This window comes from Bison bison, unplaced genomic scaffold, assembly GCF_000754665.1.
Source record: "Bison bison bison isolate TAMUID 2011002044 unplaced genomic scaffold, Bison_UMD1.0 scf7180017864118, whole genome shotgun sequence".
Lineage (NCBI taxonomy): Eukaryota > Metazoa > Chordata > Mammalia > Artiodactyla > Bovidae > Bison > Bison bison.
In genome coordinates, this window is record NW_011494690.1 from 1,409,450 (window position 1) to 1,436,689 (window position 27,240).

The following is a 27,240-nucleotide window of genomic DNA, read 5'->3' on the forward strand; positions in this document are numbered from 1 at the left end:
ACGGAAGGCTATCCCGGGTGGGCGCATCGAGTTCCCGATGCCCTGCTCACGCTCGGATAGTATCCGCCGCGTGAGGAAGGCCAAAGAGGACCAGGGCATCGGCACCACCTGGACCCAGATTCGCCCGATTTTCATTCCGGGTCATACTGCTATGTAATATTTCCTGAAAGCCGAACTGATGTGTGGGTTTGGGCAGATAATTTTGTTTTCTGGGTAAACAAGCACTATGATGAGTCAGGAAGGGTACAGTTGTTCCCGCCGGATGGTTCTGGTTCTATTGATTATGCTTCTTTATTTAGAAGTGAAATTACACTCCTGGGCTCACTGGCAACTGTGAATGTGACACCTGTCGCTAAGCAGTGGCCAAGAATGTGGTCCAGGTGAGCTGGAGAGCTGTGTTTATTATAAATTTATAAGTGCAGGTGTGCCTGTGCCTTGGGCCTATTGCATTACACCTCTGGGAAGAACATGGAAACCCGAGGGAGCATATTTTTCATTAAAATTACTTATAATTAACTCTAAACTATGTGATAGCCTTTTTACATATGAGTTGTTACCAGTTTTCACTGTTCTTCCCTGAAGCACCCGAGACAGCAATAGGAAGAAAGGTGATCTTGTCTTTATCTTTCTCTGCAAGTGAAACTCTTTCTGGCTCTTCACCAGTGACAGAGACTGAGTCATCTCGTTTGCACACCCAAGCTGGTGTGTGTTTACCTGGCAGGTCCTACTGTCATTTAAACAGTCTGAGAGCAGGGATCTTGCTGTGCAGACATGTACCGAGGATTTCGTGCCGTGGTTTGTCCTATTCCGCCTGCTTGGGAGTTTCTAAATGTGAACATAGAACTTCAGTCCTTATATTTGCATTCATGGGGACTGGTTTGAGCCAGAAGAAGCAGTTAGGAAGTTATCAGTAGCTACACCTTCTGCTGAGGGCCTGCTGTGTGCCAGGCATTGCATTTGTCCTGTACCATCTTGTTCTTACTCAGTTTGATTTCCGCTAAGGCTTGGAGATAGGTGTAATTAATCTCCTTTTTACAGAGGAGAAGTAAGGATATTTTCCAGTATTCCATTCCAATATTTCAATGCTTATTCATTGAGATTAGCTTGAATTAGCACAGTGATAAAACATTTGCTTTGCTCTAGGTATTACTTCTGATTTCCATCCTTATTTTTATCCTAGTCTTATCAAGAGCTATCTTGCTCATTTTGATTCCTCCAGAAGGACGGTCTTTTCTCTGTGGTTTCTGTGCATCTTTTCTATTCAATACTAGGCCAGGCTCACTGTACCTAGGAATCCAAGATATCCAGAGAGTGCCATTTCCCTGACCCCTACCCACAGCAGTCTCTCTGCTCCTCATTGCCCTCCATGATTCCATTTGGGTTGCTCAGAGCTCCTGAACATCTGTTCACTGCAGTTCTCCACCTTTGATCAAATGCTTTCTAATCCCTGTTTTCGCTGATGTAGAGCCTGTTCTTGATAACTTTATCATCGCTTCTCATTAAAGTATAAGTCAGATTTTTTATTACCTTTATAAAGACTTAATTGTATGATGTTAAGCTCAAATATAGTGAATTGGGAACTATAATCTGTAACCACAATCTATTTTAGTGTTTCTCAACTGCACCCCTATAGATACTAGGGACTGGATAATTCTTTGTCTCAGGGGACTGTTCTGTGCATTGTAGGATGTTTAGCAGCATCTCTGTTCTCTGCCCAGTAAATGCCACTAGCACCACCCCCCCACTCCCATCTAAAAATTCATTGACATATTCCCTGAGAAACCCTCCCTCTTGGTTGAGTACCAATGGTTCTCATTTATTTTGGACTTTGAACTCCAGTTGATGAAATGTTTAGAGACTCTTCCCACTGGTTATACAGAACTAGTAAAAGTGCAGATACTCACCATAACAGTGAAGTGATATTATTGCAGTTATTAACTACAGATGTTTGGATTTATTCATTGAAAATTGGTTTTATGTGGAAGTTAAAAAGGCAGAAAGGTTTTTCATTCCTCAATTAAACAGAAAGAAGTTGAGTTAGTTAAGTTTCTCATATTGATTGCCAAGATCACCCACATCGTATTTAAATTAAATTGCTTAAAGGAGTAGGTGATGAGAAATTGGAGATTTAGAGCTTATCTCAAACCTACTGGATCAGAATATCCAGTAAAGGAGCCCAGGAATGTTCCTGTTTTATAAGCATGGCCCCTTTTCTCATTCAAAATGCACTGTCCCTTCTTGGGATCTTTGAACTTGCTGTTCCATCCATCTGTGGGGAGCACTTTCCCTGATAGCTGTGTGCAGGGCCATGTCATAGCTGGGGGAGCTGTGCAGTCACATAAACTCCACGCTTAGAGGAATCCTGCAGTTAATGCTCTGCTGTTGCTGTCTTTAAATGTTTAATAATTTGTTAACAGTGGCCCCACATTTTCACTTTCCTTGTGCATGTGTGCTCAGTCACTTCAGTCGTGTCAGACTCTTCGAGACTCTGTGGACTGTGGTCTGCCAGACTTCTCAGTCCATGGGATTCTCCAGGCAAGAATACTGGAGTGCCATTTCCTTCTCCAGGGGATCTTCCCAATGCAGGAATTGAACCCATGTTTCCTGCATTGCAGATGAATTCTTTACCAGCTAAGCCACCTTGGGACCTGCAAATCATGTGGCTGATATTGGCTTTGTGACCTGCTGTCTCACTGTCTTCAAGTCTTTGTTTAAATATCTCCTCCTTGAGGCCTTCCAGGCCACTCCATGTCAAATTGCAAGCTTCCTTCACCCCAGTGCCCTTCCTCTCTTTCCTGTTTCGCTTTCTCAACAGTGTTTATAATTCATCAGAATTTTTTTTTTTCTCCAGCTTCTACCTTTCTGGTGATACACTAGTGAATAACTAAAAGTTCTTATCCTCATGGAGCTTATATTTTAGTCAGTGGAGACAGTAAGTAAACAAAGTATATTATATGTCAGGTACTGACAAGCAAAATGAAAAAAAAAAAAAATTAAGCAGGGAAAGGAGATTAGGCTGGTGGCTGTGGCTGCAATTTTAAATGTTGTGTCCATGGAAGACCTCAGTGAGGGAAACTGAAACTACCGGGGATGAATCGAGAAGCTATTAAATATAGTTCAGATCTCAGACAGACTTGCTGGGGCTGGAATTTCCCGGGCTGTGCTTATCTGCACTGAGACATTAAGTCCCTTCCCCTAACCCAGTATTCTGTATTTTGCTACAGCTTCTTCGGTGATGCCAGTTCCTTTCATTGGGGGCAAGCCTGTGAAGGGAACTGACCAATCGGGCGGCTGCTGGAAACTTTTTGTTTCGAAGCCCTGTGTATAACTAGAAAGTGAGTGAGGGGCAGCAAGGGCAGCTATTATTTGCACACACTTTGTCTTTTTTGTTTACCCCCTCACAACTTCCCTGACCTCTACCCTCTCCAGACAGTTGTGCCAACCCCCCACCCTGTGTCCAGAGTCACTTCCTGTCCAGTTTTATTCCTAGGGTCTTCTCTTTGTCTTCCAATGAGCTGTTGAGCCCACTTGCTTTTTCACACTTCTCCTATCAGAAATCACCTTGCTGAGAAAAGGTGAAATGATTTTCATTTTAGGGGGAACAAGTGCGGTGAGTTAGAAATGTAAGTGTATGTAAACTTTTGTGTTTAGAACTTTAGCCCCTTCTGCTGTTACTGGAAATTGTTGACTTTGCTGGTCAAAGGGGAGAGAACCATAAATAAATGGTATTGCCTGTTGTAAGAGGTATGGTACTAAGGTAGCCCTTAGTAGCTTTAGGGTTTAATAGATTCTCATGCCTTTTTTATTTAAAACCAACTTTATCAAAGTATAATTTATATACTATAGAATTCACCCATCTTAAGTGTACAATTCAAGGATTTTTCAAGAGTTGTGCAGCTGATCTCGGGTGGCCTTAGCCTGCAGTGGCTCGGAGTGGGGCTTAGGTTCCCAGTCAGAGATTGAGGCCGGGTCACGGCAGTGAAGGCGCCAGATCTTAGCTACTAGACCAGTGGTCAGAGACAAGGGCCCTGACCCTTCGGCTTTGCAGAAAAGAATTTCCACGGAGACAGAAAGTACTGAGGCAAGTAAAGTATTTATTAGGAGGGAAAAAAGAGTACAGTATGTGTGGATAGACACATGGGCAGATTCAGAGGGAGAGTCCCTGAGTTGTGCCCTCGTGGCAGTTCGAATTATTTTTGGGGGCCTTTTCTCCAGTTTTCCTTTGGCCAATCATTTTGATCTGCCTGGTTCACAGTCCATATTTGGTGTATCTCAGGATCCACCCATGTGTCTGCACACATCGCTTAGCCAGGATGCATTCTACCCAAAAGGTGTCTGGGTAGAACATCCCTTGACAGAATTCTCCTCTGGCCTCCAAGGAGCCTTTCTGCGCATGTATGGTCAGGGAAGTCTCCTGACTTCGAGAAATATGTGGTCTGAGCAGGACCCAGCCTCCTCCCCTTTATTGTCCTGCTATTCTTGTCTTCGAGTTTCCATCAATAGAGAATGAATCTCCAATTGCTTTACTCTGGGGGGCCCATCTGCCTCTGGCCTTCCAGCCGTGACCACAGTCCAATTTTAGAACATTGCCATTACCTTGCAAGGATCCCTTACTCCCTGTTCCCTTCCGTCATCCCAGATAACCATGAGTCTGCTGTCTAATCTCTAGGTTTGCCTTTTCTGGACATTTCATAAATGGGATCTCATATATTATTCTGAGATAACATGGAGAAGAAAGAAATTCTTTTCCTTATTAGCACATGGCAAAGGAGAAGTCTGATCATCACTAACCCTTAGAATTTAATAGGAGACAGCCAGGTGAGGAGGTTGAATCCAGCACTCACTAGGAAATGATCTTGAGAGAATCCTTTAACATTTAAGTCTTGTTTTCCTATAATGATAATAATAATCAAATGAGAGTTGAGTGTATATGAAAATATTCCATAAATGACACAATGCTGTGTTAAATGTTTATTATGTATCCTGAAATGTTTGGGAGGGTTTTTTTTTTTTTTTTCTTTTAAATGAATGGAGAGGAAGAAAAAGAAGCTTTGAATATTGCATCTCCAGTTAGGTAGGTGGCCTGATGAAGCTGATCCAAAATAGCCTTTGGGGAGAGTTCTTGTTCAGGCCCAACAGCAGCTACTGAGATCACTTTTCAGGAGACATTTTGTGAATTCAGAGTGAATTCACCTTTGCACCATGTATTTACAGGGGAGTCATTTTAAACAAGTTGTTGATAGATTTGTTCCATCTGATTTTACCACAGTGGTCCTTGGGGCTGTCCTGTCAGCTCTTACTCAATTATTCCATAATCTGTTTCTTAGTGAGCAGATGGTAAATTTCACTGAGTCATGCTACTCAGTCCTGATTAGGAAAGACTTTTAAAATGAAAACATTTGGCTGTTGTATCTCCCCCTCCTAGTCATCTGCCCTCAGGAAACAAAGGGTTGTTCTGCATTACTCTGAAAAGGTCACACTTTCTATTTTCATCACTCATTGGGTAGTTGGAAATACTGAAGGAGGGCAGGTGGGAAAGGTGTAGAGTTTTTCAGCTCTTCTCGGATTGGATCGTGACTTTTCTTAGTTTTATGTGAGGTGAAATTCCCAGAACCTTAGACCCATCTAAGTTCAGATGAAAGTATAAAACATTCCAAAGCAAATTAAAATATTTCACTGTTTGGGATTATTTATATCCCTTGTCTGTGCTACTGCAGTTTCTTATATAACTGGGCTTCCTGTTTCAACTAACACCTCTTTCTTACCAATCCATTTTCCATAAAGTGGGATGATCTTCAAATCATTCCGCTCACTTCCTCCACACACCCTCCAATGGCTTCCCATCACATTTAAAATAAAATCCAAATTTTATTTATTATATGAGTGGCCTACAGCTTGCTCTTTACTCTCTACATTTCAGCTGTGAAATTTCAGCTGGGGCCTTGTAACTACTGTCTCTGGCAAGAATCCTTTTTTGTTTCCCCTGACTTTTTGCATGGCTGGTTTCATTCCCTAACTTTACTATTGGTTACAGAGTTTGGAGCCTATACTTGTAAAAAAAGAACAAGTTAAGATCAAATTAAACAGCTTTTAAAAAGAAAAAAACTTAATGCTGTTACCTTGGGGCAGTGACAACATGTTATTCATCTGGGATTGTTTATATGAAATTTTCTTTATATATTTTTACTTTGTGGGAGAAGTATTTTTTATTGAGAGAAAATTCCTACCTCCTTTTCATTTGCTGAATACATGTTAGGATCTGCCCTTGTTGCTTTCTCAGTTTTAACCAAATTTAATGATAGTTGCTAACATTTTTAAGTGCTTCCTGTGTGCCATGCATTGTTGTAAATGTTTTACATGAATTAACCCATTTAATTGTCATAATAATCATATTATATAAAGTACTATTATTTTCCTTAATTTACAGAAAAGAAAACAGACATAGGGAATGATTAGAAAATGGTAAAGCCAGGGCCCTTGTTTCTGCTTGCAACCTTATATTAACCTCATTTATCTGTTTTCACCTTCAGTTTCAAATCTGCCCGTCCTTAGATTGGTTCCCACCTTGATGCCAACTGTGGATGTTGCTGATGTTCTTGATGCTGGCATCTGTGTGTCATCTTAGAATCTAGATCATCAGACTCAACATATAACTTAAATACTTGCTGGCAATGCTGAAATGGAGGTGAAGCAGTCCCTGACCTGGAGAAGCTCATAGACTTGTTAAAAGAGGCAGTTCTATTATTGCATCAATGGTACAGTGGCATGCACGAGAGCTGGGGGCCCAGCCCTCACTCCCTGGGGACTCCCTGGCTTTACCCAGCTGTGGACTCAGTCTCTTGTCTTGTGCTTCCTGTCATAAGCCCCTTGCCTGGCTATGATGGCCTTTCTTGCTCTAAGTGATAGATGTATCAGAGTCCCCAAAGACCACAGCTAGCGTACTCCAAGGTGTGGCCCTTGAGGGTTTAATGCAGAGACATTTGTAGAAGTGGGAATAGGATTAAGGGATGGTAAAGACGAGCAACAGCAGGGAGACATTACTCCTAGGCCTGAGGGCCGGGGGAAGGAGTGTGGTACCCGAAACTGAGGAGAGTGGGAGGAGTGGACAACGGGGCTCCAGGCAGGAACTCTACCACAGAGGGATGCAGGTATGGGAGTCAAGGTGTGGCCATGCTGCTGGTGGCCTTCTTTTGGAACACCGACTGGAATTCTAAGAACAAGGGGCCTTGGGAAGTGCAGTTCTGATGAGGTCAGCCTCCTGGGGTCAGAACAGGCTCAAGAAGACTGGGGTATGGATTGGAAGCTGAGGGTGGGTTTAAAGGAAGAAAAACCAACACAATAGGTAACTTACTACTGCTTTCTGGTTACTTCTCTGGGTTCATCTTTTAGGCCTATTTCTCTGCACACGTGCGTGCATGGTTAGTCATGTCCAACTTTTTGTGACCCCATGGACTAACCCACGAGGCTCCTCTGCCCATGGAATTCTCTAGGCAAGAATATGGGAGTGGGTTGCCATTTCGTCCTCCAATTTCTCTGATCTATGTTAATTATTAATCCATCCATCCTAAGCACTTAGTGTATATATCTTTGCTCGACCTGGGAAGCTGTAGAAATAACAGGTCTTGTCCTGAGGGAATTCACAGTTTATGGTTGATGTTCCCAGCCCATACTCAACAACCAGATCCTGGTGTTCCCAGCTGTTTCTGCCTTCCATCATTATTTCCAGATCACAGTGACTATTAGCAATTGTAGGCCTCTGCCAATAAGTATTTCAATGGGTGCTGTATCAATGAGGTTCTTGCATTTATAAGTGACAGAAAACTCAAATTGAACTAAGCAAAAAAAAACAAACAAAAAAAAACAAACCCCAAAATGTGGCATTTACTGGCTTATTACTGGAACTGAAGGGCATGGGGGTATTTGGGCTTCAGGCTTTGGTTCAGCACTCTAATGGATCTCCTCCAAGGTGACCTTGTAGTTAAGTTCCTTGTGGTAAAGGATGGCTGCCAGCAGCTCCAGACCCATCTCTTTCTCGAAGGAAAAATAGAAGTCCTTCACTTCCCGGACCCAACAGAAGTCTCCTTGCATCTCTGAATTGTTCTGAGGTGGGACTGTGACCTGTCAGGACAGCTTGGGCACCGTGATGCTTCAAAGGGCAGGAATGAGTCATGTGTTCACCTTGGAGCCAGGAGAGGGCTCAGTGTCCTCGGAAGCCCTTGTACTAAGAGAGATGGAGGACGTGGTGAAAACAAGAGGCCCTAAAGGCAGACTAGGATATACCTGAACCTGCTCTGGACACATTTTCAAGTTCTTAAAGTGCCTCAAATCTAAGCCTAAACTAGACCAGAGACACTTAATAATTTTGAGATTTTAATTTTGTCTCTAAAATGTATCTGCATATGTTCTTTCTCACCCTTGCCTTCTCTCCTTTAACTAGAAACTAGAACATAAACGACCATCCTACACAAAAAATAAAAGATAGCATTGAATGTGCTATTTTGTGGATTCAGCTTATAGTTAGAAAGCAGGAGGAACAGGGTGTATTTTATTTGACTTATTTTTTCAGGCGCTTTGAAGTAGAAATCTAATTCTTTCACTCAATCGATTTGGCATTAAAGGATCCCAGAATTGGATTCCATTAGTCATGTACTTTAATCTTGGTGTTGTATGGACTTCAGAGTCAGACAGAAATTCTGGCTTATACAGAACCATGTACACTTGGTCAGATCAGTCATCTCTTGTGCCTTAATTTCTTCATAGGAGAATGGAAAGTAAGTACCATTTACTGCTGAATTGTCTCTCCCTTTCACATCTGTGTCTTTACATCTGTGTCTCTATCCTGTATGCATATTTACATATAAACTCCCATTTAATCCCTCCAACTACCCTGTGAAGGGTAGATGATACCTGTTTTATACACGAGGAAATAGGCATAATGAGAGAAGTAACAAATTTATGTTCAGTTTGTGTTGGTGAAGCTGGATTTGAAACCAGATCTTTCACATCCCCAAGCCTGTGTGCTTAGCTATTATTCCAAGCTGTCTTGTTGACATATCTCACAAGATCAGATGGTGTAGTGCATGCAAAGAGCCTACTAGCATGGTGCAAGTTCGCAGGCTAGTTGGCTGGAGAAGCCTGCAGATGCATGATAGTGTGGTGTGATGAACCTAAGCAGGTGCTTCCCTGACAGTTCTGCACCAGCACAGCCGAGGATGCTGTCTGCACCTACCTGCATTTGGGGACCTAGGCATGCCACTTCAATCTCTTGAGTCTCCCTTTCCCCATTTGTAAAAGAGATAATATTGCAGAACTGTTAGGAAGGTTAAATGAGGTAACACATACAAATTCCATTTCCCCTTTCATCCCTACCTTACATCTCCATTTCTTTGGTTTGGAGGAATTCACAGGCTGTGAAAGAGTTTGAAGTTTTGAAACCTGTATAAAATTCTGGCTTCTGCATCTCCCCATTGCATGATGATTCCATGGCATATAATCTCCTTATTTTGTTTCTTTTATTTGTAAAGTGGATTTTCAAGTACCTAATCCATAAGGTAGAGAAAAATAAGATACTCCATGTAAAGAGCTCCCTACCTCTTTCCTTACCTGTCCCACTTCTACCCATTCTTCAAGCCCCCATCTAAAGTCAAAAGAGTCAAAATCAGAACCCCCACCTTCTCCGTGAGGCCTTAATGACGGCAGTCCCAGCCTACACAATTCTTCCTAATTTTTGTACTTTCTTCCTTTACCACCTTCTGTGTCCATTAAATTTACCAAACACAATTCTAGAGATGGGAAGCACTCCATAAAGAAAATCACTGCACTGTGTAGTTTGTTTAAATCAGATAATAGAAATGTTAAAATATGATTGAAATGTATTAAATAATTGCTAAATATTCTACATTTTTTAACTTCAGGGATTTAAGTTGCTTGGTAAAAGCTGCCTTAGAGGGGAAATAATACAACTGGGGAAAAGTTAGTCTTTCTTCTTATAAAATTGTGAAAGAGAATTTTCTGGCATCTCTTGAAATAACTGGGGGTGTCTGGGAATCAAGAATCTCAAATCCAGAGAAAGCATATTTTGCTCATGAGTATTTTTAGCTTATGTTGTGTAATAAGCCCTACTTTTGGATTTATTTATATGTAACTGTTTTTTTTTAAACATTTTAGATGGAACAAATTAAAAGGGCAAATAAACTGTTTACCAATGATTGTATATTTCTGAAGAAAACTTTGAACATCCCAGTTATATCAGAGAAGCCTTTGCTGTTTAATGGACTTAACTCAGTAGATTCTCCAGAAAATGAAACTGTTGATAGTTTTTCTCATGAAGAGGAGCTGGTAGCAGCTGGGGAAGACGTCTCTCCTCTCAGCCCTCAAGAATTGGATGTTCAGCCCATGCAGCCTGAGGAAGTATCAGCCAGAGATTTTCTGCAGAGGCTGGACTTGCAGATTAAGTTATCAACACAGGCAGCCAAGAAACTGAAAGGAGAGAGCAGGTAAACATACCCTGGAAAAATGTCAGAGGCTGAGTAAATTCCTCTCAAGATGTCCTTGCTTGGTCAACTTGTCTTTTTTTGCCTTTAAAACTAGATTTTAATGCTAGAAAAGCATTTTTAATGTATAAAGTGTAAACAGAGCTACTGCATTCTATATAAAGCATTGTCTGTTGCAGTGCTTTTATTTGTGGTACTTATAAAAAATTTACTTCTTTGCTTTAATAGCATAACTATCCAGCTAAGCAATTCTGGAGAGTGTCCAAGTAGACCTCTAGTTGATACCATCAGAGGAACCAGTGTCCTAGAGAATGCTTGTAAAATGCTGTTCTTTATGAAACTTGTCAAGGACATTGTCTATATTGGTTACCAGATGTTTCCTAAATAAGGTCTCATGTGAACTTTTCCCTTTATTCTTTAATTTGGTACTAAGGCAAAACTTTCTCTTATAGAATCGATTTCCTTCTTCCTTTATGATTCCTAGAATGACACAACTTACTGTGTTTTCTTTTTTGCCCTGGCTACCAGAAAGCTTGCAGCCAAAACTGGTCCTCAGTTCAACTAACCATTGCTGATGGTTAATGTATTTTGTTGTTATTTAGTTGCTCAGTCATGTCCGACTCTTTGTGACCCCATGGACTGTAGCCTACCAGGCTCCTCTGTCCATGGATTTCCCAGGCAAGAATACTGGAGTGGGTTGCCATTTCCTTCTCCAAGCGATCTTTCTGACCCATGGATTGAACCCGAGTCACCTGCTTGGCAGGTGGATTCTTTACCACTGAGCCACCTGGGAAGCCCTTAATATATTTTATCCTGCTTTCCATAGTCCTGATTTTTAATTTCTGTTTTACCCATCTTATTATATATATATGCCTTTTGTTGTAGGTACCTCAAATCCTTTTGACAAAGAGGTAGACTATTAAAGATACAAACAAATATAAATGTGAGTTTAATTAACTTATAATTTAATATAAATTTATATAGTATAAACAAATACAAATATATGATAAATACTATTCTTTATTCCAATAACTGAGACAGCAGTAAAATGAGGACAATGAAGTATACCTTAGTGTTTGCATTTTGTACAACTTTCAAGGCATGCATGATGTTATAAATTGATATAACTCCTACCCTGGATATTAAGTTGTACAATGAATATATGTATTTTCTGAGTACAATTTTTAAACACTGATTTATGCTGTGTTTCTTTTTTTTTCAGAGATGAAGAAGGTCTCTATACAGCTTCCCTTTATCACAGTTAGATGATCAGGGGGCATAATCTAACCTGGTTAAGAGATGGCTGGATCATAAAGAAACCAACAACAGATGATTCAAAAGCATCCTTTTGGATTCTCATAGCAATGGCACCCCACTCCAGTACTCTTGCCTGGAAAATCCCATGGACGGAGGAGCCTGGTAGGCTGCAGTCCCTGGGGTTGCTAAGAGTCGGACACGACTGAGCAACTTCACTTTCACTTTTCACTTTCATGCATTAGAGAAGGAAATGGCAACCCACTTCAGCGTTCTTGCCTGGAGAATCCCAGGGACGGGGGAGCCTGGTGGGCTGCCGTCTATGGGGTTGCATAGAGTTGGACACGACTGAAGCGACTTAGCAGCAGTAGCAGCAGCAGCATACATCTTTAAATCACAATTAATTAGTTCCAGCTACGGCAGTTGCAATGAAGTCACTAGTTTCCTCAGGCTTTCTATGATTTTCAGTCTTTATTATGGCATGATAGCAAAACTGTGTCTTAATGCTCATCACTTTTGCAGGTGGTGGTAGTTTTTAGACTAGCTTTTGTAAATACTAGCTGACATAAAGCCTCAAAGACTATTTACATATTCAAGCTGAAACAATGTTTATCTCCTGAGAAATCCTAATTATGTGAAAAACATGGTTGCTGTTTAAGTGATGCTGATTTTGCTATGTGTTTATAACTTAAGTGCTATATATATATATATTTCCATATGTATGACTATAAAGCAAATTTTGTCTGCTATTTTGTAAAAATAAACTACAGAAGCCTGAATGAGAAAATAAACTATGTTTTCATAATTGCGTCTTCAGTTTTTTCCAACAAATGGGAATACTAGATTTTTAAATTACAGTTTTAAATGGTGACAGCTTCTCTAATGATCTTTATTGTTATAATCACAATTTTGGAAAAGGTTTCAAAAATCTAAAAGCAAATAAATTGCAATTACCAGTAACTTTTGCATCTAAGTAATATCTGACTTGTGTTTCAGATATAGTGAAAACATGGGATATATCAAAGAAGTAAACAACACCATGACTAGACACACTGGTAAATTCTAGCTTAAATTTCATTGATAAGTCATGTTATAGAATGTTGCAGTCACTGTTGCTCATTTGAAGGACTAAGGACTTAGTTAGCTTTTTAGTCACATAATTTGTCTTTTATATGTGTACGAGTTACAGCAGTAAACTTTAAGCAATGCATTATTTATAATGAAATATTTTTTATTGGAGTATGATTGCTTTACAGTGTTGTATCAGTTTCTGCTGTACAATGAAATAAATCAGTGATATATGTACATATATCCCCTCTCTCTTGGGTCTGCCTCCTACTCATCTCCCCATCTTACCCCTCTAGGTCAGTATCACAAAGCACCGAGCTCAGCTCCCTGTGCTACGCAGCAGGTTCCCACTCCTTATCTATCTTACATATGGTAGTGTGTGTATATATGTCAATCCTAATCTCCCAGTTTGCCTGGCTCTCCCCTTCCACTACTCCCGGGTCCACACACCCATTCTCTATGTCTGCGCCTCTATTCCTGCCCTGCACGTACGTTCATCTGTACCATCTTTCTAGATTCCACATATATGCCCTAATATATGATACTTGTTTTTCTCTTTCTGACTTACTTCACTGTGTATGACAGAACTCTAGGTTCATCCATCTCACTACAGCTGACTCAGTTTTGTTCCTTCATGTGGCTGAGTAATATTCCATATAATTAAATATTTTTTTATTTCAATGTCTATTCAGGAATCAGGTTAAATAAATCTTTCAGCTTCCACAAGAAGTCCTTGTATTTATCCCTCCTAAAAGGAGTCTTCTTTCTTCTTTCTGTGAGGCAGCAAGGACCTTTTTTCCCTCCTCCCTCTTTTCTCTTTGCTCATTTTCTTCTCCATCTGGCTCCTCCAGGTGTTCCACGAAAATGGAAACAAGTGCCCTTGGGGTTAGTGCAATAGAACGTGCGGTACCAGAATTGCACAGACTCACCCCTTAAGGCTGACCAACAGGGTATATTGTCACCCTGCTTATTTAATTTATATTCAGAGTACATCATGAGAAATGCTGGACTGGATGAAGCACAAGCTGGAATCAAGACTGCCGGGAGAATTATCAATAACCTCAGATATGCAGATGACACCACCCTTATGGCAGAAAGTGAAGAACTAAAGAGCCTCCTGATGAAAGTGAAAGAGGAGAGTGAAAAAGTTGGCTTAAAGCTCAACATTCAGAAAGTTAAGATCATGGCATCTGATCCCATCACTTTATGTCAAATGGATGGGAAACAGTGTCAGACTTTATTTTGGGGGGGCTCCAAAATCACTGCAGATGGTGACTGTAGCCATGAAATTAAAAGATGCTTGCTCCTTGGAAGAAAAGCTATGACCAACCTAGACAGCATATTAAAAAGCAGAGACATTACTTTGCCAACAAAGGTCTGTCTAGTCAAAGCTATGGTTTTTCCAGGAGTCATGTGTGGATGTGAGAGTTGGACTATAAAGAAAGCTGAGTGCTGAAGAATTGATGCTTTTGAACTGTGGTATTGGAGAAGACTCTTGAGAGTCCCTTGGACTGCAAGGAGATTCAACCAGTCCATCCTAAAGGAGATCATTCCTGAATATTCATTGGAAGGACTCATGTTGAAGCTAAAACTCCAATATTTTGGCCACCTGATGCGAAGAACTGACTCATTTGAAAAGCCCCTGATGCTGGGAAAGATTGAAGGCAGGAGGAGAAGGGAATGACAGAGGATGAGATTGTTGGATGAGGATGAGGACAGAGGACAGAGGACAGAGGACAGAGGATGAGTTTGAGCAAGCTTGGGGAATTGGTGATGGACAGGGAAGCCTGGCATGCTGCCATCCAGGGGTCGCAGAGTCAGACACGACTGAGCAACTGAACTGAACAGGGGCATGAATGGAAAGCAGCTGTTTGCCCTTGTCTTAAATTTCTCGCTTGTTCATAATGTACGTAATCCCTTGTATTTTGGGTTTCGTCCCCTAATTTTTTCTCATGCTTTTTCTCATGATAACTGCTCATTTTTTCTCACATTATTATTATTTTTGCTATATGGTTATCTCTTGATCATGCTTTGCTATTTTCTTGTAGCCACTACTACCTGCAGTATAGACAGGGAGTTGAGAAAGCAGAAAAGTAAAAGAAAAAAAAATTAGAAAGGGAAACAGTCATGTATATAAGGAAAGGTCAAGGCCTCTTTAAAAAAAAAGTCCAGGAATTAGTTTTAATGTAAAGAGTTTTTATGATAAAATAATATGAAATTTGAGAGTAATCCAAAAGATGCAAATCCAAAAATGCCATCCAGAAGACAATTTGGAAATGAAGGGCACGATCTCAGGAACATTTTTCTGAGTGTTTTATTTTTGCCTAAGGTCTCTCTTAGCAATTTCTAGCCAAAACATCTCTTCCCTCATCTTCAAGATACTGAAAACTGAATTCACCGAGGCCACGGTCAAACTGTGCTGGACTAGAGTCCTTTAGTCACTGCCTTGCACACAGAAGCACTGTGGAGGAGGAACCGAGACAAGAATCTGGGTTCTAATTCCGGCTTTATCATTTCTTGGCCATCAGAGTTTGGGTATGTCCAGTGCCCTTTCTGTGAACCAGTTTCCTCATGTATAAAACAGGACTGACCATTTCCTTCTGTCTTGTTTATCAATAGGAGCTAATGAATGTCAGTGTGCTCTGAAAGCTACAATGAACTCCCCTAGTAAATACCTTATTTTAAAAATACTGCATAGATATTTAGGTAAACTATTAGACAAGTGAACGGAGAAAATGCTTGGGTCACAATCAGTTAATTCTCTCTAATGTAGAAGCAGCATTTTTGGACTACAGGCCATGGTGAAATCGAGTCATTTATCAAAGATGAGTCATTCACATGATCTGACTCATTGTGCTTTGGCAAGGGTAGTTCAGGCAAAGATGTTTTAGTTCCTTCTCACTATTCACCAATGGGCACTGGCTTTTCTAAAACATTATGAGTTTTGTTTCTCTGTGTGTCAGGCTGTGGTTTTTGTTTTTGCAACTCTAGAGAAGGTGGGGAGAAGCAGCAGTGGTCTCCTCCCTGTGAAAACACCATTTGTAGCTTCTCTGTATGTCCCCCATTCCTCACCAAAAACTGAATATGAGGTAGGGGTGTTCAAGACAGGTAGCAGAAGCCATCTGAAGTAAGATAGCCGATATACAAAGCATTATGTTATTTTTATGATTTTCAACTGAAATATATAGAAAATATATAATTAATTTATACCAAATAATACATTTTCAAAGCATTCTTTGGTTTGTTAATTCAAAGCATTAACACTTCAGGAGGAAGCATCACTGTGTGTTGTTTCTTGACTGTGTCTGTGGTGGTGGTTGAGGAAGAGGGGTTGCAAGGATCTAACATTCGTTAACCTTATCCTCCAGGGAAGCTCATCTACAAGCTTTGGTTCACAGGGAAGGAAATGATTTTTTAAAAAAAACTTTTTATTTTATATTGGAGTGTAGCTGATTAACAATGTTGTGATAGTTTCAGGTGGACTATCAAAGGGGCCCAGCCGTACATATACATGTGTCCATGGTCCCCCAAAGGAAGGGAATGATTTTTATTTTTATATTTACCCTTCCAAGCTTCCCAGGTGGCGCTAGTGGTAAAGAATCTGCCTGCCAATGCAGGAGATGCAAGAGAGGTGGGTTCCATCCCTGGGTCAGGAAGATTCCCTAAAGGAGGAAATAGCAACCCGCTCCAGTATTCTTGTCTGGAAAATTCCATGGACAGAGGAGTCTGGCAGGCTACAGTCCATGGGGTTGCTAAGAGTCAAGAACACACATCTATCTACCCCACTCCCTGGTCCTCTTGCTCTCTGTTGAGAAACCTTGGCTTGGATCAAATTCAGTTTGGATAACTTGAGTCTGGCATCAATTTTTACCTTGCTTTATGTAGTATTTTATGACCTCATTTGTCTTCTTGGAGAGTACATAGTTTGGTATCCCTCTTAAGAGAAAAACTCAATTTCTGAAATCCCACTAATAGGAAATGTTGAGAGTGGGGAGGAATGGTTAATAAATCCAGCAAATCCTATGCCTATTTTTCAGGTTCCTTTTTGTGCCATTGGGCCTGATAAAGAGCCAGCAGGCGTAGCCAAAAAAGCTGATAGCTACACGTTAAGCTCTAGAGGCTTCGAGGAAATGTGAATTTATTTCAGCTCCCCAAGTGGAAGAGGTACAGAAGTGACATCTTGTAACAGATAGTCTATGAGGTGCTTTGGTACCCAGCATGCCTCGAAAACAGCCCCCCAATTCTTCAAGGGGGGTATTTGTATGTGTGACACAGTGGAATGAGGGTTCAGCTTTAAGTTCACTCCATTACAGGCTTTTCCAAAGCAACATATATCTGGTTATAAAATGTAAATCTATAAGGAAATAAGAATTCTATATACAAACTCTCAGCTTACATACAACTTTACTTTTCAGATAGTATTTACGGCAAGAAAGCTATTGTTTTAACCACTTTTAAGAGTAACTACTGTAAACTCAGCACTTTCTAATAATCGTTGGGTCAAAATAACTTTAATCACAGAATTAGAAGTGTTTTAAACTACACTACATTTTCTGAAACAGTTAAAAGACTCCTGGGTCGTTTGCCATTTTTACAGGCTACTGTAAATACGCTTAATAGCATCGGCTTCTTCTTTATCAAGGATGCCTTTCTCCACATAAGCATCAGCTTGTTGGTTGATGAAGTCCCTCATCTTTGAAAGGTCATAATCTGGAAAATATCATTCGAGTATCATGAGCAAAGATCAGGAAAGCACAATCCATTACACTGATTACTATTGGTGAAGCATTTTGTGCAACGCAGTTACCATGCCCATCTTTCACAATGGAAGGCGTTTTAGTTCTTGGCCTTGTTGCAGTAGTTTACAGCTTCAAATCATGTTTATATGCATTCTATTATCCCATCTGCTTTTCATCACAACGTTTTGAGGCATTCAGGTGGGGAGAATAGCCCTCATTTGACCAGAAAGGGAACAGGTTCATAAACCAGGGCTTCACAAACTTTAATGTTTATATCAATCACCTGGGGCTCTTGGGAACTTGCAGATCTGTATTCAGTAGGCCTGAGTAGGGGAAGGGGACCATATTCTGCATTTTAAACAAGGTTTCAGGAGATGTTGATGCTGCCGGTCCAGGAAACACACTGTGGGTAACAAGACCCTAAAGCTTAAGTTCCTTATTCAAGGTCACACAGCTAGTAAAAGTTATGATCAGAACCAGGTGCTCTGACTTCTTCAACTTGTTACACTGGGTAAGCCCATGTTGCTATGACAACCCACTTTTTTTTTCCATATTAAGAATTACCTTGATTTTCATGTTGTTTGAATTGTATGCAGGGAGTGAAAAGCGAAACCATAACCTCTTTGTGGTTCCTCTGTCCTACTTAAACAAAAAATTTATGTAAACCATTGAACCATCCACAAAAAACAAAGAGATCCTCAACCAAATAAGGAGGCTGCTGGTGGCATCTTTCTGAAGGCTTGGAAAAAAACCCCCACATCTTCCCTTGATGCTTTAAGTATTATATACTTATTGTTTTAAAATAGGGAAAATATAGAAACACTAAATTAGTATTTAAATCACCTGGATTCTATTATCATTGATAACCTCAGTGGATATTTTGTTCTGTTTCCTTTTAGCTTTTCAGTGTATATCTCAACACAGTTGTGATCACAGGGTACATTTAACCTTATATTAATAACTAATTCCCTTCACTCAATTTATACAGTGAACATTGATATTCCTCAGAAACATCATTTTAAATCGCTACATACAATACATCCTAGGGAGGCATCAAAACGAATGACACATGACCCCCATGATTGGGCATGTAGGTCTTCCACGACACCCCCCAGGCCATGAGCTGCCTGAGGCTGAGTTTCTTGGGTGCCATGCCATTCATCTTGGCTGTTGGCAGCTCCTGGAACAAAGGTCTGCCTTCTGTCAGTTTGTAAAGGGAAGAGAAAGGACGGTGGGGGGGTGCAGGGTGCGGTACAAAAGCTCTGAGCATTCCATGGCCACCTTTAGCTAGCCTGACTAGAAGCTGAACCTGGGTCACCCAGGCATCTTTAAGCCTCTGCATGAAAGGAAAACCAGACCAGAAGGACCCCTTTACAAGGATCAGGTGTTTATCATATCAAGGGGAGCTGAGGTGCAGAGAGAGGTTGTTAGGAGGGCATTTGCTCCTTTTGGTTTGAACACGGCCATGACGACTGAAGAGACAACTAGCAGCACCGAGCATTTTACAACCGCATCTTATTTGCTCCTCACAAAACCCCACGAGGAAAGCGTTAGTGTCCCCATTTCAGAGATGAACAGATGGGACAGAGGAGGTAAGTCACTTGCTCAGGTTATGATAGAATCAGGTTCTGAATTCAGGTCTGTCTGTAGTCACTGCTTTGATCGTTCTATGGCCTTGAAGTACTGAATGTGAAGCATCTAACACGTGCAGGACATTCAATAAGTGTTTTGTTTCAGTTTTGACTTTCCATTCTCTCAGGCACAAGTTACAGAATCAGGCTGAGTGTATATTTTGTGCGCACCTCTCAAGTGGCTTCCTGACGGACTCACAGGGCACCAAGAGGCACTGGTTCAAATTATTTATAACACTGGCTTTTCAGAACTGGTTCTGGGTCAGTATCTTTAGTGGGACAAAAGGCAAACTCCCCCAAAACATCTGTGAACAGATGATTTGAATAGACAAACAGGAAAATATTTTGCTTTCTTTTGAAATGGAAAAATGGAAAAAACTCTTCTTTATAACATGGCTGTCACCGTGTGAAAATGGGGTGGAAAACCAGCATGGTGCAGAGGAAAGGCTGTCGGAGCCGCTCCCAGTTCTGCCCTAGCTGGCGGTTAGAGGGCACCAGGAGTAGCTACCTTGCTAACTTAAAAAGGTTTTAAGGTTGTTAAGACTCAAAAAGGATAAGGGCTATTATTCGCTTTTTGAAAAGTACAGACTTTCTTTTTAAGCCTGCTTAAGATTTCATTATTCTCCTCATTGTCACATCGTGTGGCCCTCCCTTTCCTGAGTTTGGCAAGTAGATTCAGGTCACCCCAGGCCCCTGTCAAGCAAAGGGCATCTGCAGAGGGTAAGGAAGGTCAGAACCAATGGTAAGATTTCCTGTTCACAGTGTCCCAGCCACTGTATGGCTCTAGGAACTGAGTCTCCACAGGCTTTGAGAGATGACCCAGACCAGGCAGAGCACATATAAATGTAGTGGAGGAAGAGCTCACTGTTTCTGCCTTGAGAAGGGTGAAATGCATGTCTCCCTCACTTCCTAGAGGCAGAAGGAAGCCCAGACCCAACACTATCATTCTGAAGTTTATTCATAAAGCCTCCAATATGCAAGCACCAGCGTTCCATGCTTTACTAGTTGGTCATTTCTAGAACAGAAAGATTGAATTGCAGGATGTTGCCGGTTATGACCAGAAGTCAGATTTATGTGTTAATCAGTGAAAGAAAGAACATAAATACTATGGTTGGTGTGTACAATTTACACTGAATTTTGGTACATACTGAATGCATTTTAGTACATACTGTATTATACTGATGCTAAGATAAACTTTATAAAAATAATTTTAAAGTCTTTGCCATTATTAATGGCATGTTATAATTTTTCTTCTCAAGTGGTACATGAAGCAATGGTGCATTTTTCAATCAGTGACAGATTGGTGAAATATGGTTCATGTGACTTTTAATGGAAATGACAGCTGGCTAATTCATATCATTTTGAACCAAATGAAATAAAATATGTGTAAAGGCCTGATAATAATTTCCACCTTGCTCGACTTGTATGATCACAGGCTAAAGGAGTGCTGAAAACACCTCTTGTTCCCACTGTGTTCTGTCTCATTGGTTCTCAAGCTTGGTTGTACAGTGGAATTATGGGAGCTTAAAAAATACTGATGCCTGGGTCCTGCCCCTTGAGCTTGAGTTAGTGGTCCTGTGGGCATTAGGAGATCTGGCAGGTGATGTGAATGCATTTTCAAGTTTGAAAAGCCCTGCTCCTCTCATTTGAAAAGCATCAGCTACTCTGGCTAGACTCCTGGAAATCATACTAGAATCCTCTCTCCATGTGGCTCTGGAGTTTCTCCTTTCTTCTTTCTCCCCCTGCCCTCACCTTGGTTTAAGTCCCATCCTACCTGCTCCAAATCCTTGCCTCCTATCTCTTGCCTGGTTTCTGAGGTTTTATTTTTTCAATCTGTAACCACACTGCTGCCAGAAAGACTTCTCAGTCGTTAACCTAATTAAGCCCTGATTTAGTCTCCTCTGGCTAAAATTAACCTCCTTTGCAGGGTGCACAAGCCTTTTCCTGACTTGGACGCTGTCCATCTCCCTGGCTCTGTCTGCAGGTCCTCCCAACAGAGCACCCCAGTGCTCCTGGGAAAATGAATGGCTCCAGTTCCCAGAATGCATCACTCTCTTTTGTCCATTTATGTCTTTGTGCTCAGTGTTCCCTCGGCCTCCATCTCTCCTCACTCAAAAATTCTTCCTTGCCTTTTCAGCACAGGCTTTCCTGCAGCCCTTTCTCCCAGTGTAAAGAGATGTGCCCTCTCCTCTTATCTCTTCACCACCATGCTTATCATGTTAGTCCTGAGCGAGGCCCACCAGAGCTTTTTGATGGTGTGAGTCATTTGGCAGGGGGTGGGGGGTGCTGCATCTTATGGTCCTTCATATTTCTGGCACTCAGAACAGAGTCTGGTTCTGTGATTTGTTTTAAGTGAGTGAGTGACTGCCTTTGTGACTGCAGGGTGCACACAATAGGAGCCCAGGAAAGGTTTAAGATACTTCAAGAAAAGGGGGGGGGTAGACAAAAGAAGATGGACAAAATGTTGATAATTACTAAAGGTGGGTGATGGGTCTGTGGGGATTTATTATACTATTTTCTCTGCTTCTGTTTGACATTTTTTCATAACAAAATGGAAAAGAAAATGCCTTTGCTTGAAAGGATTTAAAAATTGAGAGAAATGGAGGTCTGTTCCCTTTTGCATCTGAGGGGTGGTGCCAAGTCTTTTGGGCTGAGAGGGGACTTTAGCCTAATTTGACTATGAGGGTCTTTAATAACAGTTCCTGGGAATTCCCTAGTGGTCCAGTGGTTAGGCCTCTGTGCTTTCACTGCTAGGGGCCTGGGTTCCATCCCTGGTTGGGAAACTAAGACCCTGAAGTCTGCATGGCTAATAAAAAACTACAAAATAAGAGCTCCTGACAAATGGGTGATGTTTGCAATTAACAACCACACTAAATCCTTACCTTCTTTATTTTCCTTTTTGTTGTGTTTCTTCAACCAATCAATATTTTTTCTGATGGCTTCCAAATAGGCTTCTGTTTTCCCTGAAAAATTTAAGAGCACCTATATTAAACACTCATAAAAACCATCTGCATCTCTTTGTAAAGATCACACTTCTGTTAGAGACCATGAACAAACATTGGACTTAACGAGCACTTGGAGAGTGTCCCTAACAGGGATAAGCATCCAGGAGGCAGGTCCAAGTTGGTAATATCAAGGGGCCATTATCCCCCACACACAAATACAGTTTATCTTGGCAAAGAAGAGTTTGATTCAGTTCACTGGATGGGTTGGTTCCTACCAGTCTCAGATTGGTTCATTTCCAGTTAGGGATGGTTCTTTCAAACTAAGGTGTATTATCAGGTCAAGAACTGAATCAGAGTGGCAGATACTTAAGAATTCAACACCAAATAAGTGATAAGTCCAAGTCTATGGCTTTGGATAAGCTGCACACAGACCTTCGTCCAATCTGGGAGGGAGTGTGTAAACACTGAGATGAAGAGGAGACCTGGACCTCATTTCAAGGCTTGGATAGAGACCTTTAGAACTCATTCTAGTATTAAAACTCCCCCAGATGTAAAACTCTCTGATAGGCTTTAAGTGTGGCAGGAGGATATGGGCATCACTGAAGTATCTGCTCTGTGACACCCTGTAGATGCACTGTGTCTGCAGTGTGTAGGTATTGTCATCAGCTTAGAGATGAGGAAACTGAGGCTCAGAGAGGCTAAGTGATTTCCTGAGGCCATACAGGAAATAAGAGCTGAAATTATGACTCTAGTCTGGCTAAGTTTCTGCTACCTGCTACTTATCTAAAAGAAAAGACTGTATTCAGACATGGACACTGATGTAGCCTTGTTCTGTATCAAAGAGTCAACCATCTCCTTAATCAGGTGAGTCCCTAATGCAGAGTGTCTGCATCAAGAGATCAGGTGACCTGAAGAATACTGGATGACCCAAGAAAAAAACGCCTTCAAAGTCCAGGGCCTTTGCAGAAGCAATAGCTGCCAGGGCTCAGTGCGGGCACCATCTGTTCTGAACCCTCTTTGAGCCCTGTTGCCTCTAGTCTCCTAACCAGACCTCTTGGTTGAGCTTCCTGTACTACGTGCTTACTATGTACCAGTGGCTGTGTTTTGTGTTCCCAAATACTTGGTTTCTTTTACTCATCACAACAACCTTTTGAGCTAATCCTATTTAATCCCCATTTTAATAGGTGAAGAAACTGAGACTTAGAGACAGAAAGTAACATGCTGAAGATCACAAGGCTAGTAAGAAGTAGAGCCATGCTTGAAGCTGGGAACATCTGACTATAGTCCATGAATAGTAACGTTGCCTTAAGATTTGCTGATGTTTCAGTTTCCACCACATTCACCTAAGTGACTTCCTGAGCATCTTCCTGATCTTGTAAGCCCACTCTTACCTCCCCACTGGGTTGCATGTTAACTGGTCCCCAAAGAAGCACAAAGAAACTCCTTTGCAAAAAGAGATAAGTGAACAAAAGAAGAGAGTCACAATTTCTAGTCCCTATTCACTTCAATTGCCTGTGTAGAAAAAGCCTTGATTTTAATGCTTTTCTTTTAAGAATGTTAAAGCGCATGAAAGACCAATGTCCACCAATGGATGTCATAACATCGCAACACAAAGAATGTAGAGATTTTCATTGTCTATTGCCCTTTTGTAAGAAGAACATCTGGATATGGTAACAACAATAACAACAAAAAAAACAAACAAACGAAATAAAACCCCAAACCAGTGTTCTCTATTTTGTATTAATTCTGTTAGAAAAGGCATTTTGAACAAGGAAAGAAATCTTAGTGTAGACTATTTCTAAAGAACGCAATTTCATTATTTTTAATGAGTTTAAATCAATTAGTGTTTCTCATAGGGTTTGCTTTAATGAACAGTTAATAATGATTTGTCATTAGCACATCAGGTAATTAGAATTTCTAAAACATTTGAGGATGTGTGAAAATAGTCTTGTTCTTTGAATAACTTTAAGCATTCTTCCCACAATCTTACCTGTGATATCATATCCTAATATGGAGAGCTCATTTTTTAATTTTTTAAAATTTATTTTATTGAACCATAGTTTTACAGTGTATTAACTTCTGCTGCACAACAAAGTGATTAAGTCATACATGTAGATACTCTTTTCCATTACTGTTTATCACAGGATATCGAATATAGTTTCCTGTGCCACACAGTAATACCTTGTTGTCTAGCCTTCCTATATGTAATTGTTTGCATCTGTTAATCCCAAACGCCCAACCCACCCCTCCCCTCCCCCCACTTTCGCCCAGCAGTGGCAACCACATCTGTTTTTCATGTCTGTGAGTCTGTGTCAGTTTCATAGATATTTGTATCATATTTAGCTTTCCCATATAAGTGATATCATACAGCCTTTGATTTTTCTCTTTCTGACTTCACTTAATACGATCTCTGGTCCATCCGTGTTGCTGCAAATGGCATTACTCCATTCTTTGCAGAGCTGAGTAGTATTCCATTGTATGTGTGTACCACATCTTCTTTACTCATTATCTGTTGATGGACATTTAAGCTGTTTCCTTGTCTTGGCTATTGTGACTAGTGCTGCTGTGAACACTGGGTACGTGTATCTTTTTGCGTTAGTTTTCCCCGATATATGCCCAGAAGTGGAACTGCTGGATCATATGGCAGTTCTATTTTTAGTTTTGTAAAGAACCTCCAAACTGTTTTCCATGGTGCTTGCACCAATTTACATTCCCACCAACAATGTAGGAGGGTTCCCTTTTCTCCACACCCTGTGGAGAGCTTATTTGAGAAAAGGAGTATCACAGTTTAGTTTCTGTTTATATATTGCATTAAAAATTCTCAATTAGAGTAAAATATAAATATGAGGTTTTGACCATAGTGTAGCAGACACTGTTGATTCTCTACCCTCATGCTTCCGTTATTCCAGATATGCTACTATAGGAGCCCTCAGCTGAGGGTGGACAGATTGGGCAGATACACACCCCAGCTTCCTTGGGCTCATTCCACATGGTCCCTGGAGGTCTGAGTCTCACCGACCACAGTTGAAGTCTGCTCATTAACACACTGTAGGGGCTCCTTTGCCTCCCCTGTCTCATAGACCTGTCCCTCAGTAGAGCTTCCTGAGGTCACCTCCCAATTAAAAATTCCACCTCAAATCCCCTTCTCAGCATCTGCTTTGAAGGGAACCCAACCTAAGACAACTGGAAATCGGGAGACCCAGCATCATCTTGTCAGGTTGGTTTTGCTCAGTGACCAATAACCTATAAAAATGGTGTTGAATTTTAAAAGTATGAAATGCATGAAAAATAATTTTATTTACCATATTAACATTGTCAATCCACAACAAAGAATGAATTTACTGCAAATTAAAGAAAACTAGATTGTAATTCATTAAAAGGCATCACTTTGCACAAATTCTTTTTGTGTTTTTTTTTGGTAATCTTGAGACTTCCCTGGTGGCTAAGACTCTAAGATCCCAATGCAGGGGTCTTGGGTTCAATCCCTGGTCGAGGAACTGCCACATGCTGCAAATAAGAGTCCACATGTCGCAGCTGAAGATCCCACATGCCACAACGAGGATGGAAGGTCCCGCGTGCTGCAACTAAGCCCAGGTGCAGGCCAAATAAAGAAATATACATTTTTAAAGAAGACTACTATTCTGTGGATCGAAACATATGGATTAGGCTAGTTTCCCTAACTTAAAATGGAACCCCCCATCACCCTCATTCCCATTTTCTGCTTTATTTTTATCCATAATACGTATCACTTTCTATCATATCATATAATTTATTTATTAAGTTTATTATTTATCTTCCTCCCTTAGAAACAGTTCTTGTTTGTTAATGTACCCCCATGCCTAGAATAAAGCTTGACACGTAATAATAGACACTCAATAAATATTTGTTCAACAAGTAAATGGATGAAGCCTTCTTATATAGAAGCTAATCATAATCAGAAGATTGTTTTGTGAGCATGGAATCCAAACCAGGGAAACTACAATTTTAAAGAAGAATAAACTGTATAGGTCTTCCTCCCTCCCTGCCTTTTTTCCTTCCTTCTTCAAAATATGAATTGCTTATTTACAAGACTTGAAATTTAATGGTTCTGAATTTAAATGGTAGTTACATCAGAAACAATTTAAAACACCTATGACTGTGCTAAACAAATCTTCACAGAGCTCTATGAAATCAGCGTTATTGGTCCCATTTCGCCCATGAGGAAACTCAGGCTTAGAGAGGGTAAGTGATGTGCCCAAGCAGACAGCTGAGTAAGGGTCAGAACCTGAACCAGAATGAATCTGGGGCCTCTAATGAATGGAATTGGGTAAAATTCACCCTTTAGACTGGAGATTTAGTGCCTGTTGTTGTTACCAAACTGGTCAAACAACGGGCAGTGTTTCTCCATCTTGGCTGCACGTTGGGTTCACTTGGGAGAGCTTTTAAAAATCCTGATGCCCGGGTCAACTCCTCATACCAATTACATCAGCATATCTGGAGGAGGGACTAAGTATCAGGACTTTTTTTTTTAAACAATCCTGAGTCAATTTGAATGCGGGGCAAAGTTTGGAAACCACTTTCACTCATACTGAACCCACCCGCCCCCCGCCACTACATTTGCTGGTGCACTGGAAAAAACAGGAATAAAATCAGGTGTCTCTCTGCCCTCAGAGAAGCAGCTGGTTCCTATTTACATTTCCTCTTCTCAGGAGCTGTAAAGCAGATCTTTTATTTACATAGTGTGCACTGAAAGCCCATGAGAGTCCACTTTGGAAAGCTGGCCTATTTTCAAATTAATTTCAGCTTCCTTTGGAAAAAAATAGCTCATGGCTGAGGTAATATGGCACAAGCCTTAAAACATATGCTGAAGCAGATGGGAAGAGGGCCAGAGTCAAGATGTAGCCCTGCTTTTCTGACTGTTCTGATTCTCAGCCCTGCAAGAGAAATATCCTTGTATATACATGAATTTGTTCTGATTCTGACATGCTCCTGTGATCTGCCAACATCCCCCTCCAAAAAAAAAAAAACCCAACTCTGTAGAAATCAGTATGTTTAACCTACTGAATATTGGATATACTAAAGATATTAGATGTTCAAAAACAGTGCTTGTGAAAATTGTTTGATATATAGC

At 40.8% G+C, this 27,240-nt stretch overlaps 2 protein-coding genes across 2 annotated transcripts in view; one reads left to right on the forward strand and one right to left on the reverse strand.

The window, feature by feature from the left end:
• The first annotated feature begins 10,061 nt into the window (after nucleotides 1–10,061).
• On the forward strand, nucleotides 10,062–12,707 carry LYSMD2 (LysM, putative peptidoglycan-binding, domain containing 2). The gene is made up of 2 exons (XM_010839485.1): nucleotides 10,062–10,496; nucleotides 11,716–12,707. The coding sequence occupies exons 1-2, from the start codon at nucleotides 10,168–10,170 to the stop codon at nucleotides 11,756–11,758; spliced, it is 372 nt and encodes a 123-aa protein (XP_010837787.1). The 5' UTR covers nucleotides 10,062–10,167; the 3' UTR covers nucleotides 11,759–12,707.
• Nucleotides 12,708–16,927: 4,220 nt separating this feature from the next.
• Nucleotides 16,928–27,240, reverse strand: part of SCG3 (secretogranin III) — a 37,873-nt gene continuing 27,560 nt past the window's right edge. Inside the window, exons 11-12 of the mRNA XM_010839487.1 lie at nucleotides 22,068–22,148; nucleotides 16,928–17,525 (exon numbers count right to left, since the gene is read on the reverse strand). Coding sequence (XP_010837789.1) covers nucleotides 17,407–17,525; nucleotides 22,068–22,148 — 200 coding nt within the window. The 3' untranslated portion in view covers nucleotides 16,928–17,406. The remainder of the gene's footprint in view (nucleotides 17,526–22,067; nucleotides 22,149–27,240) is intronic.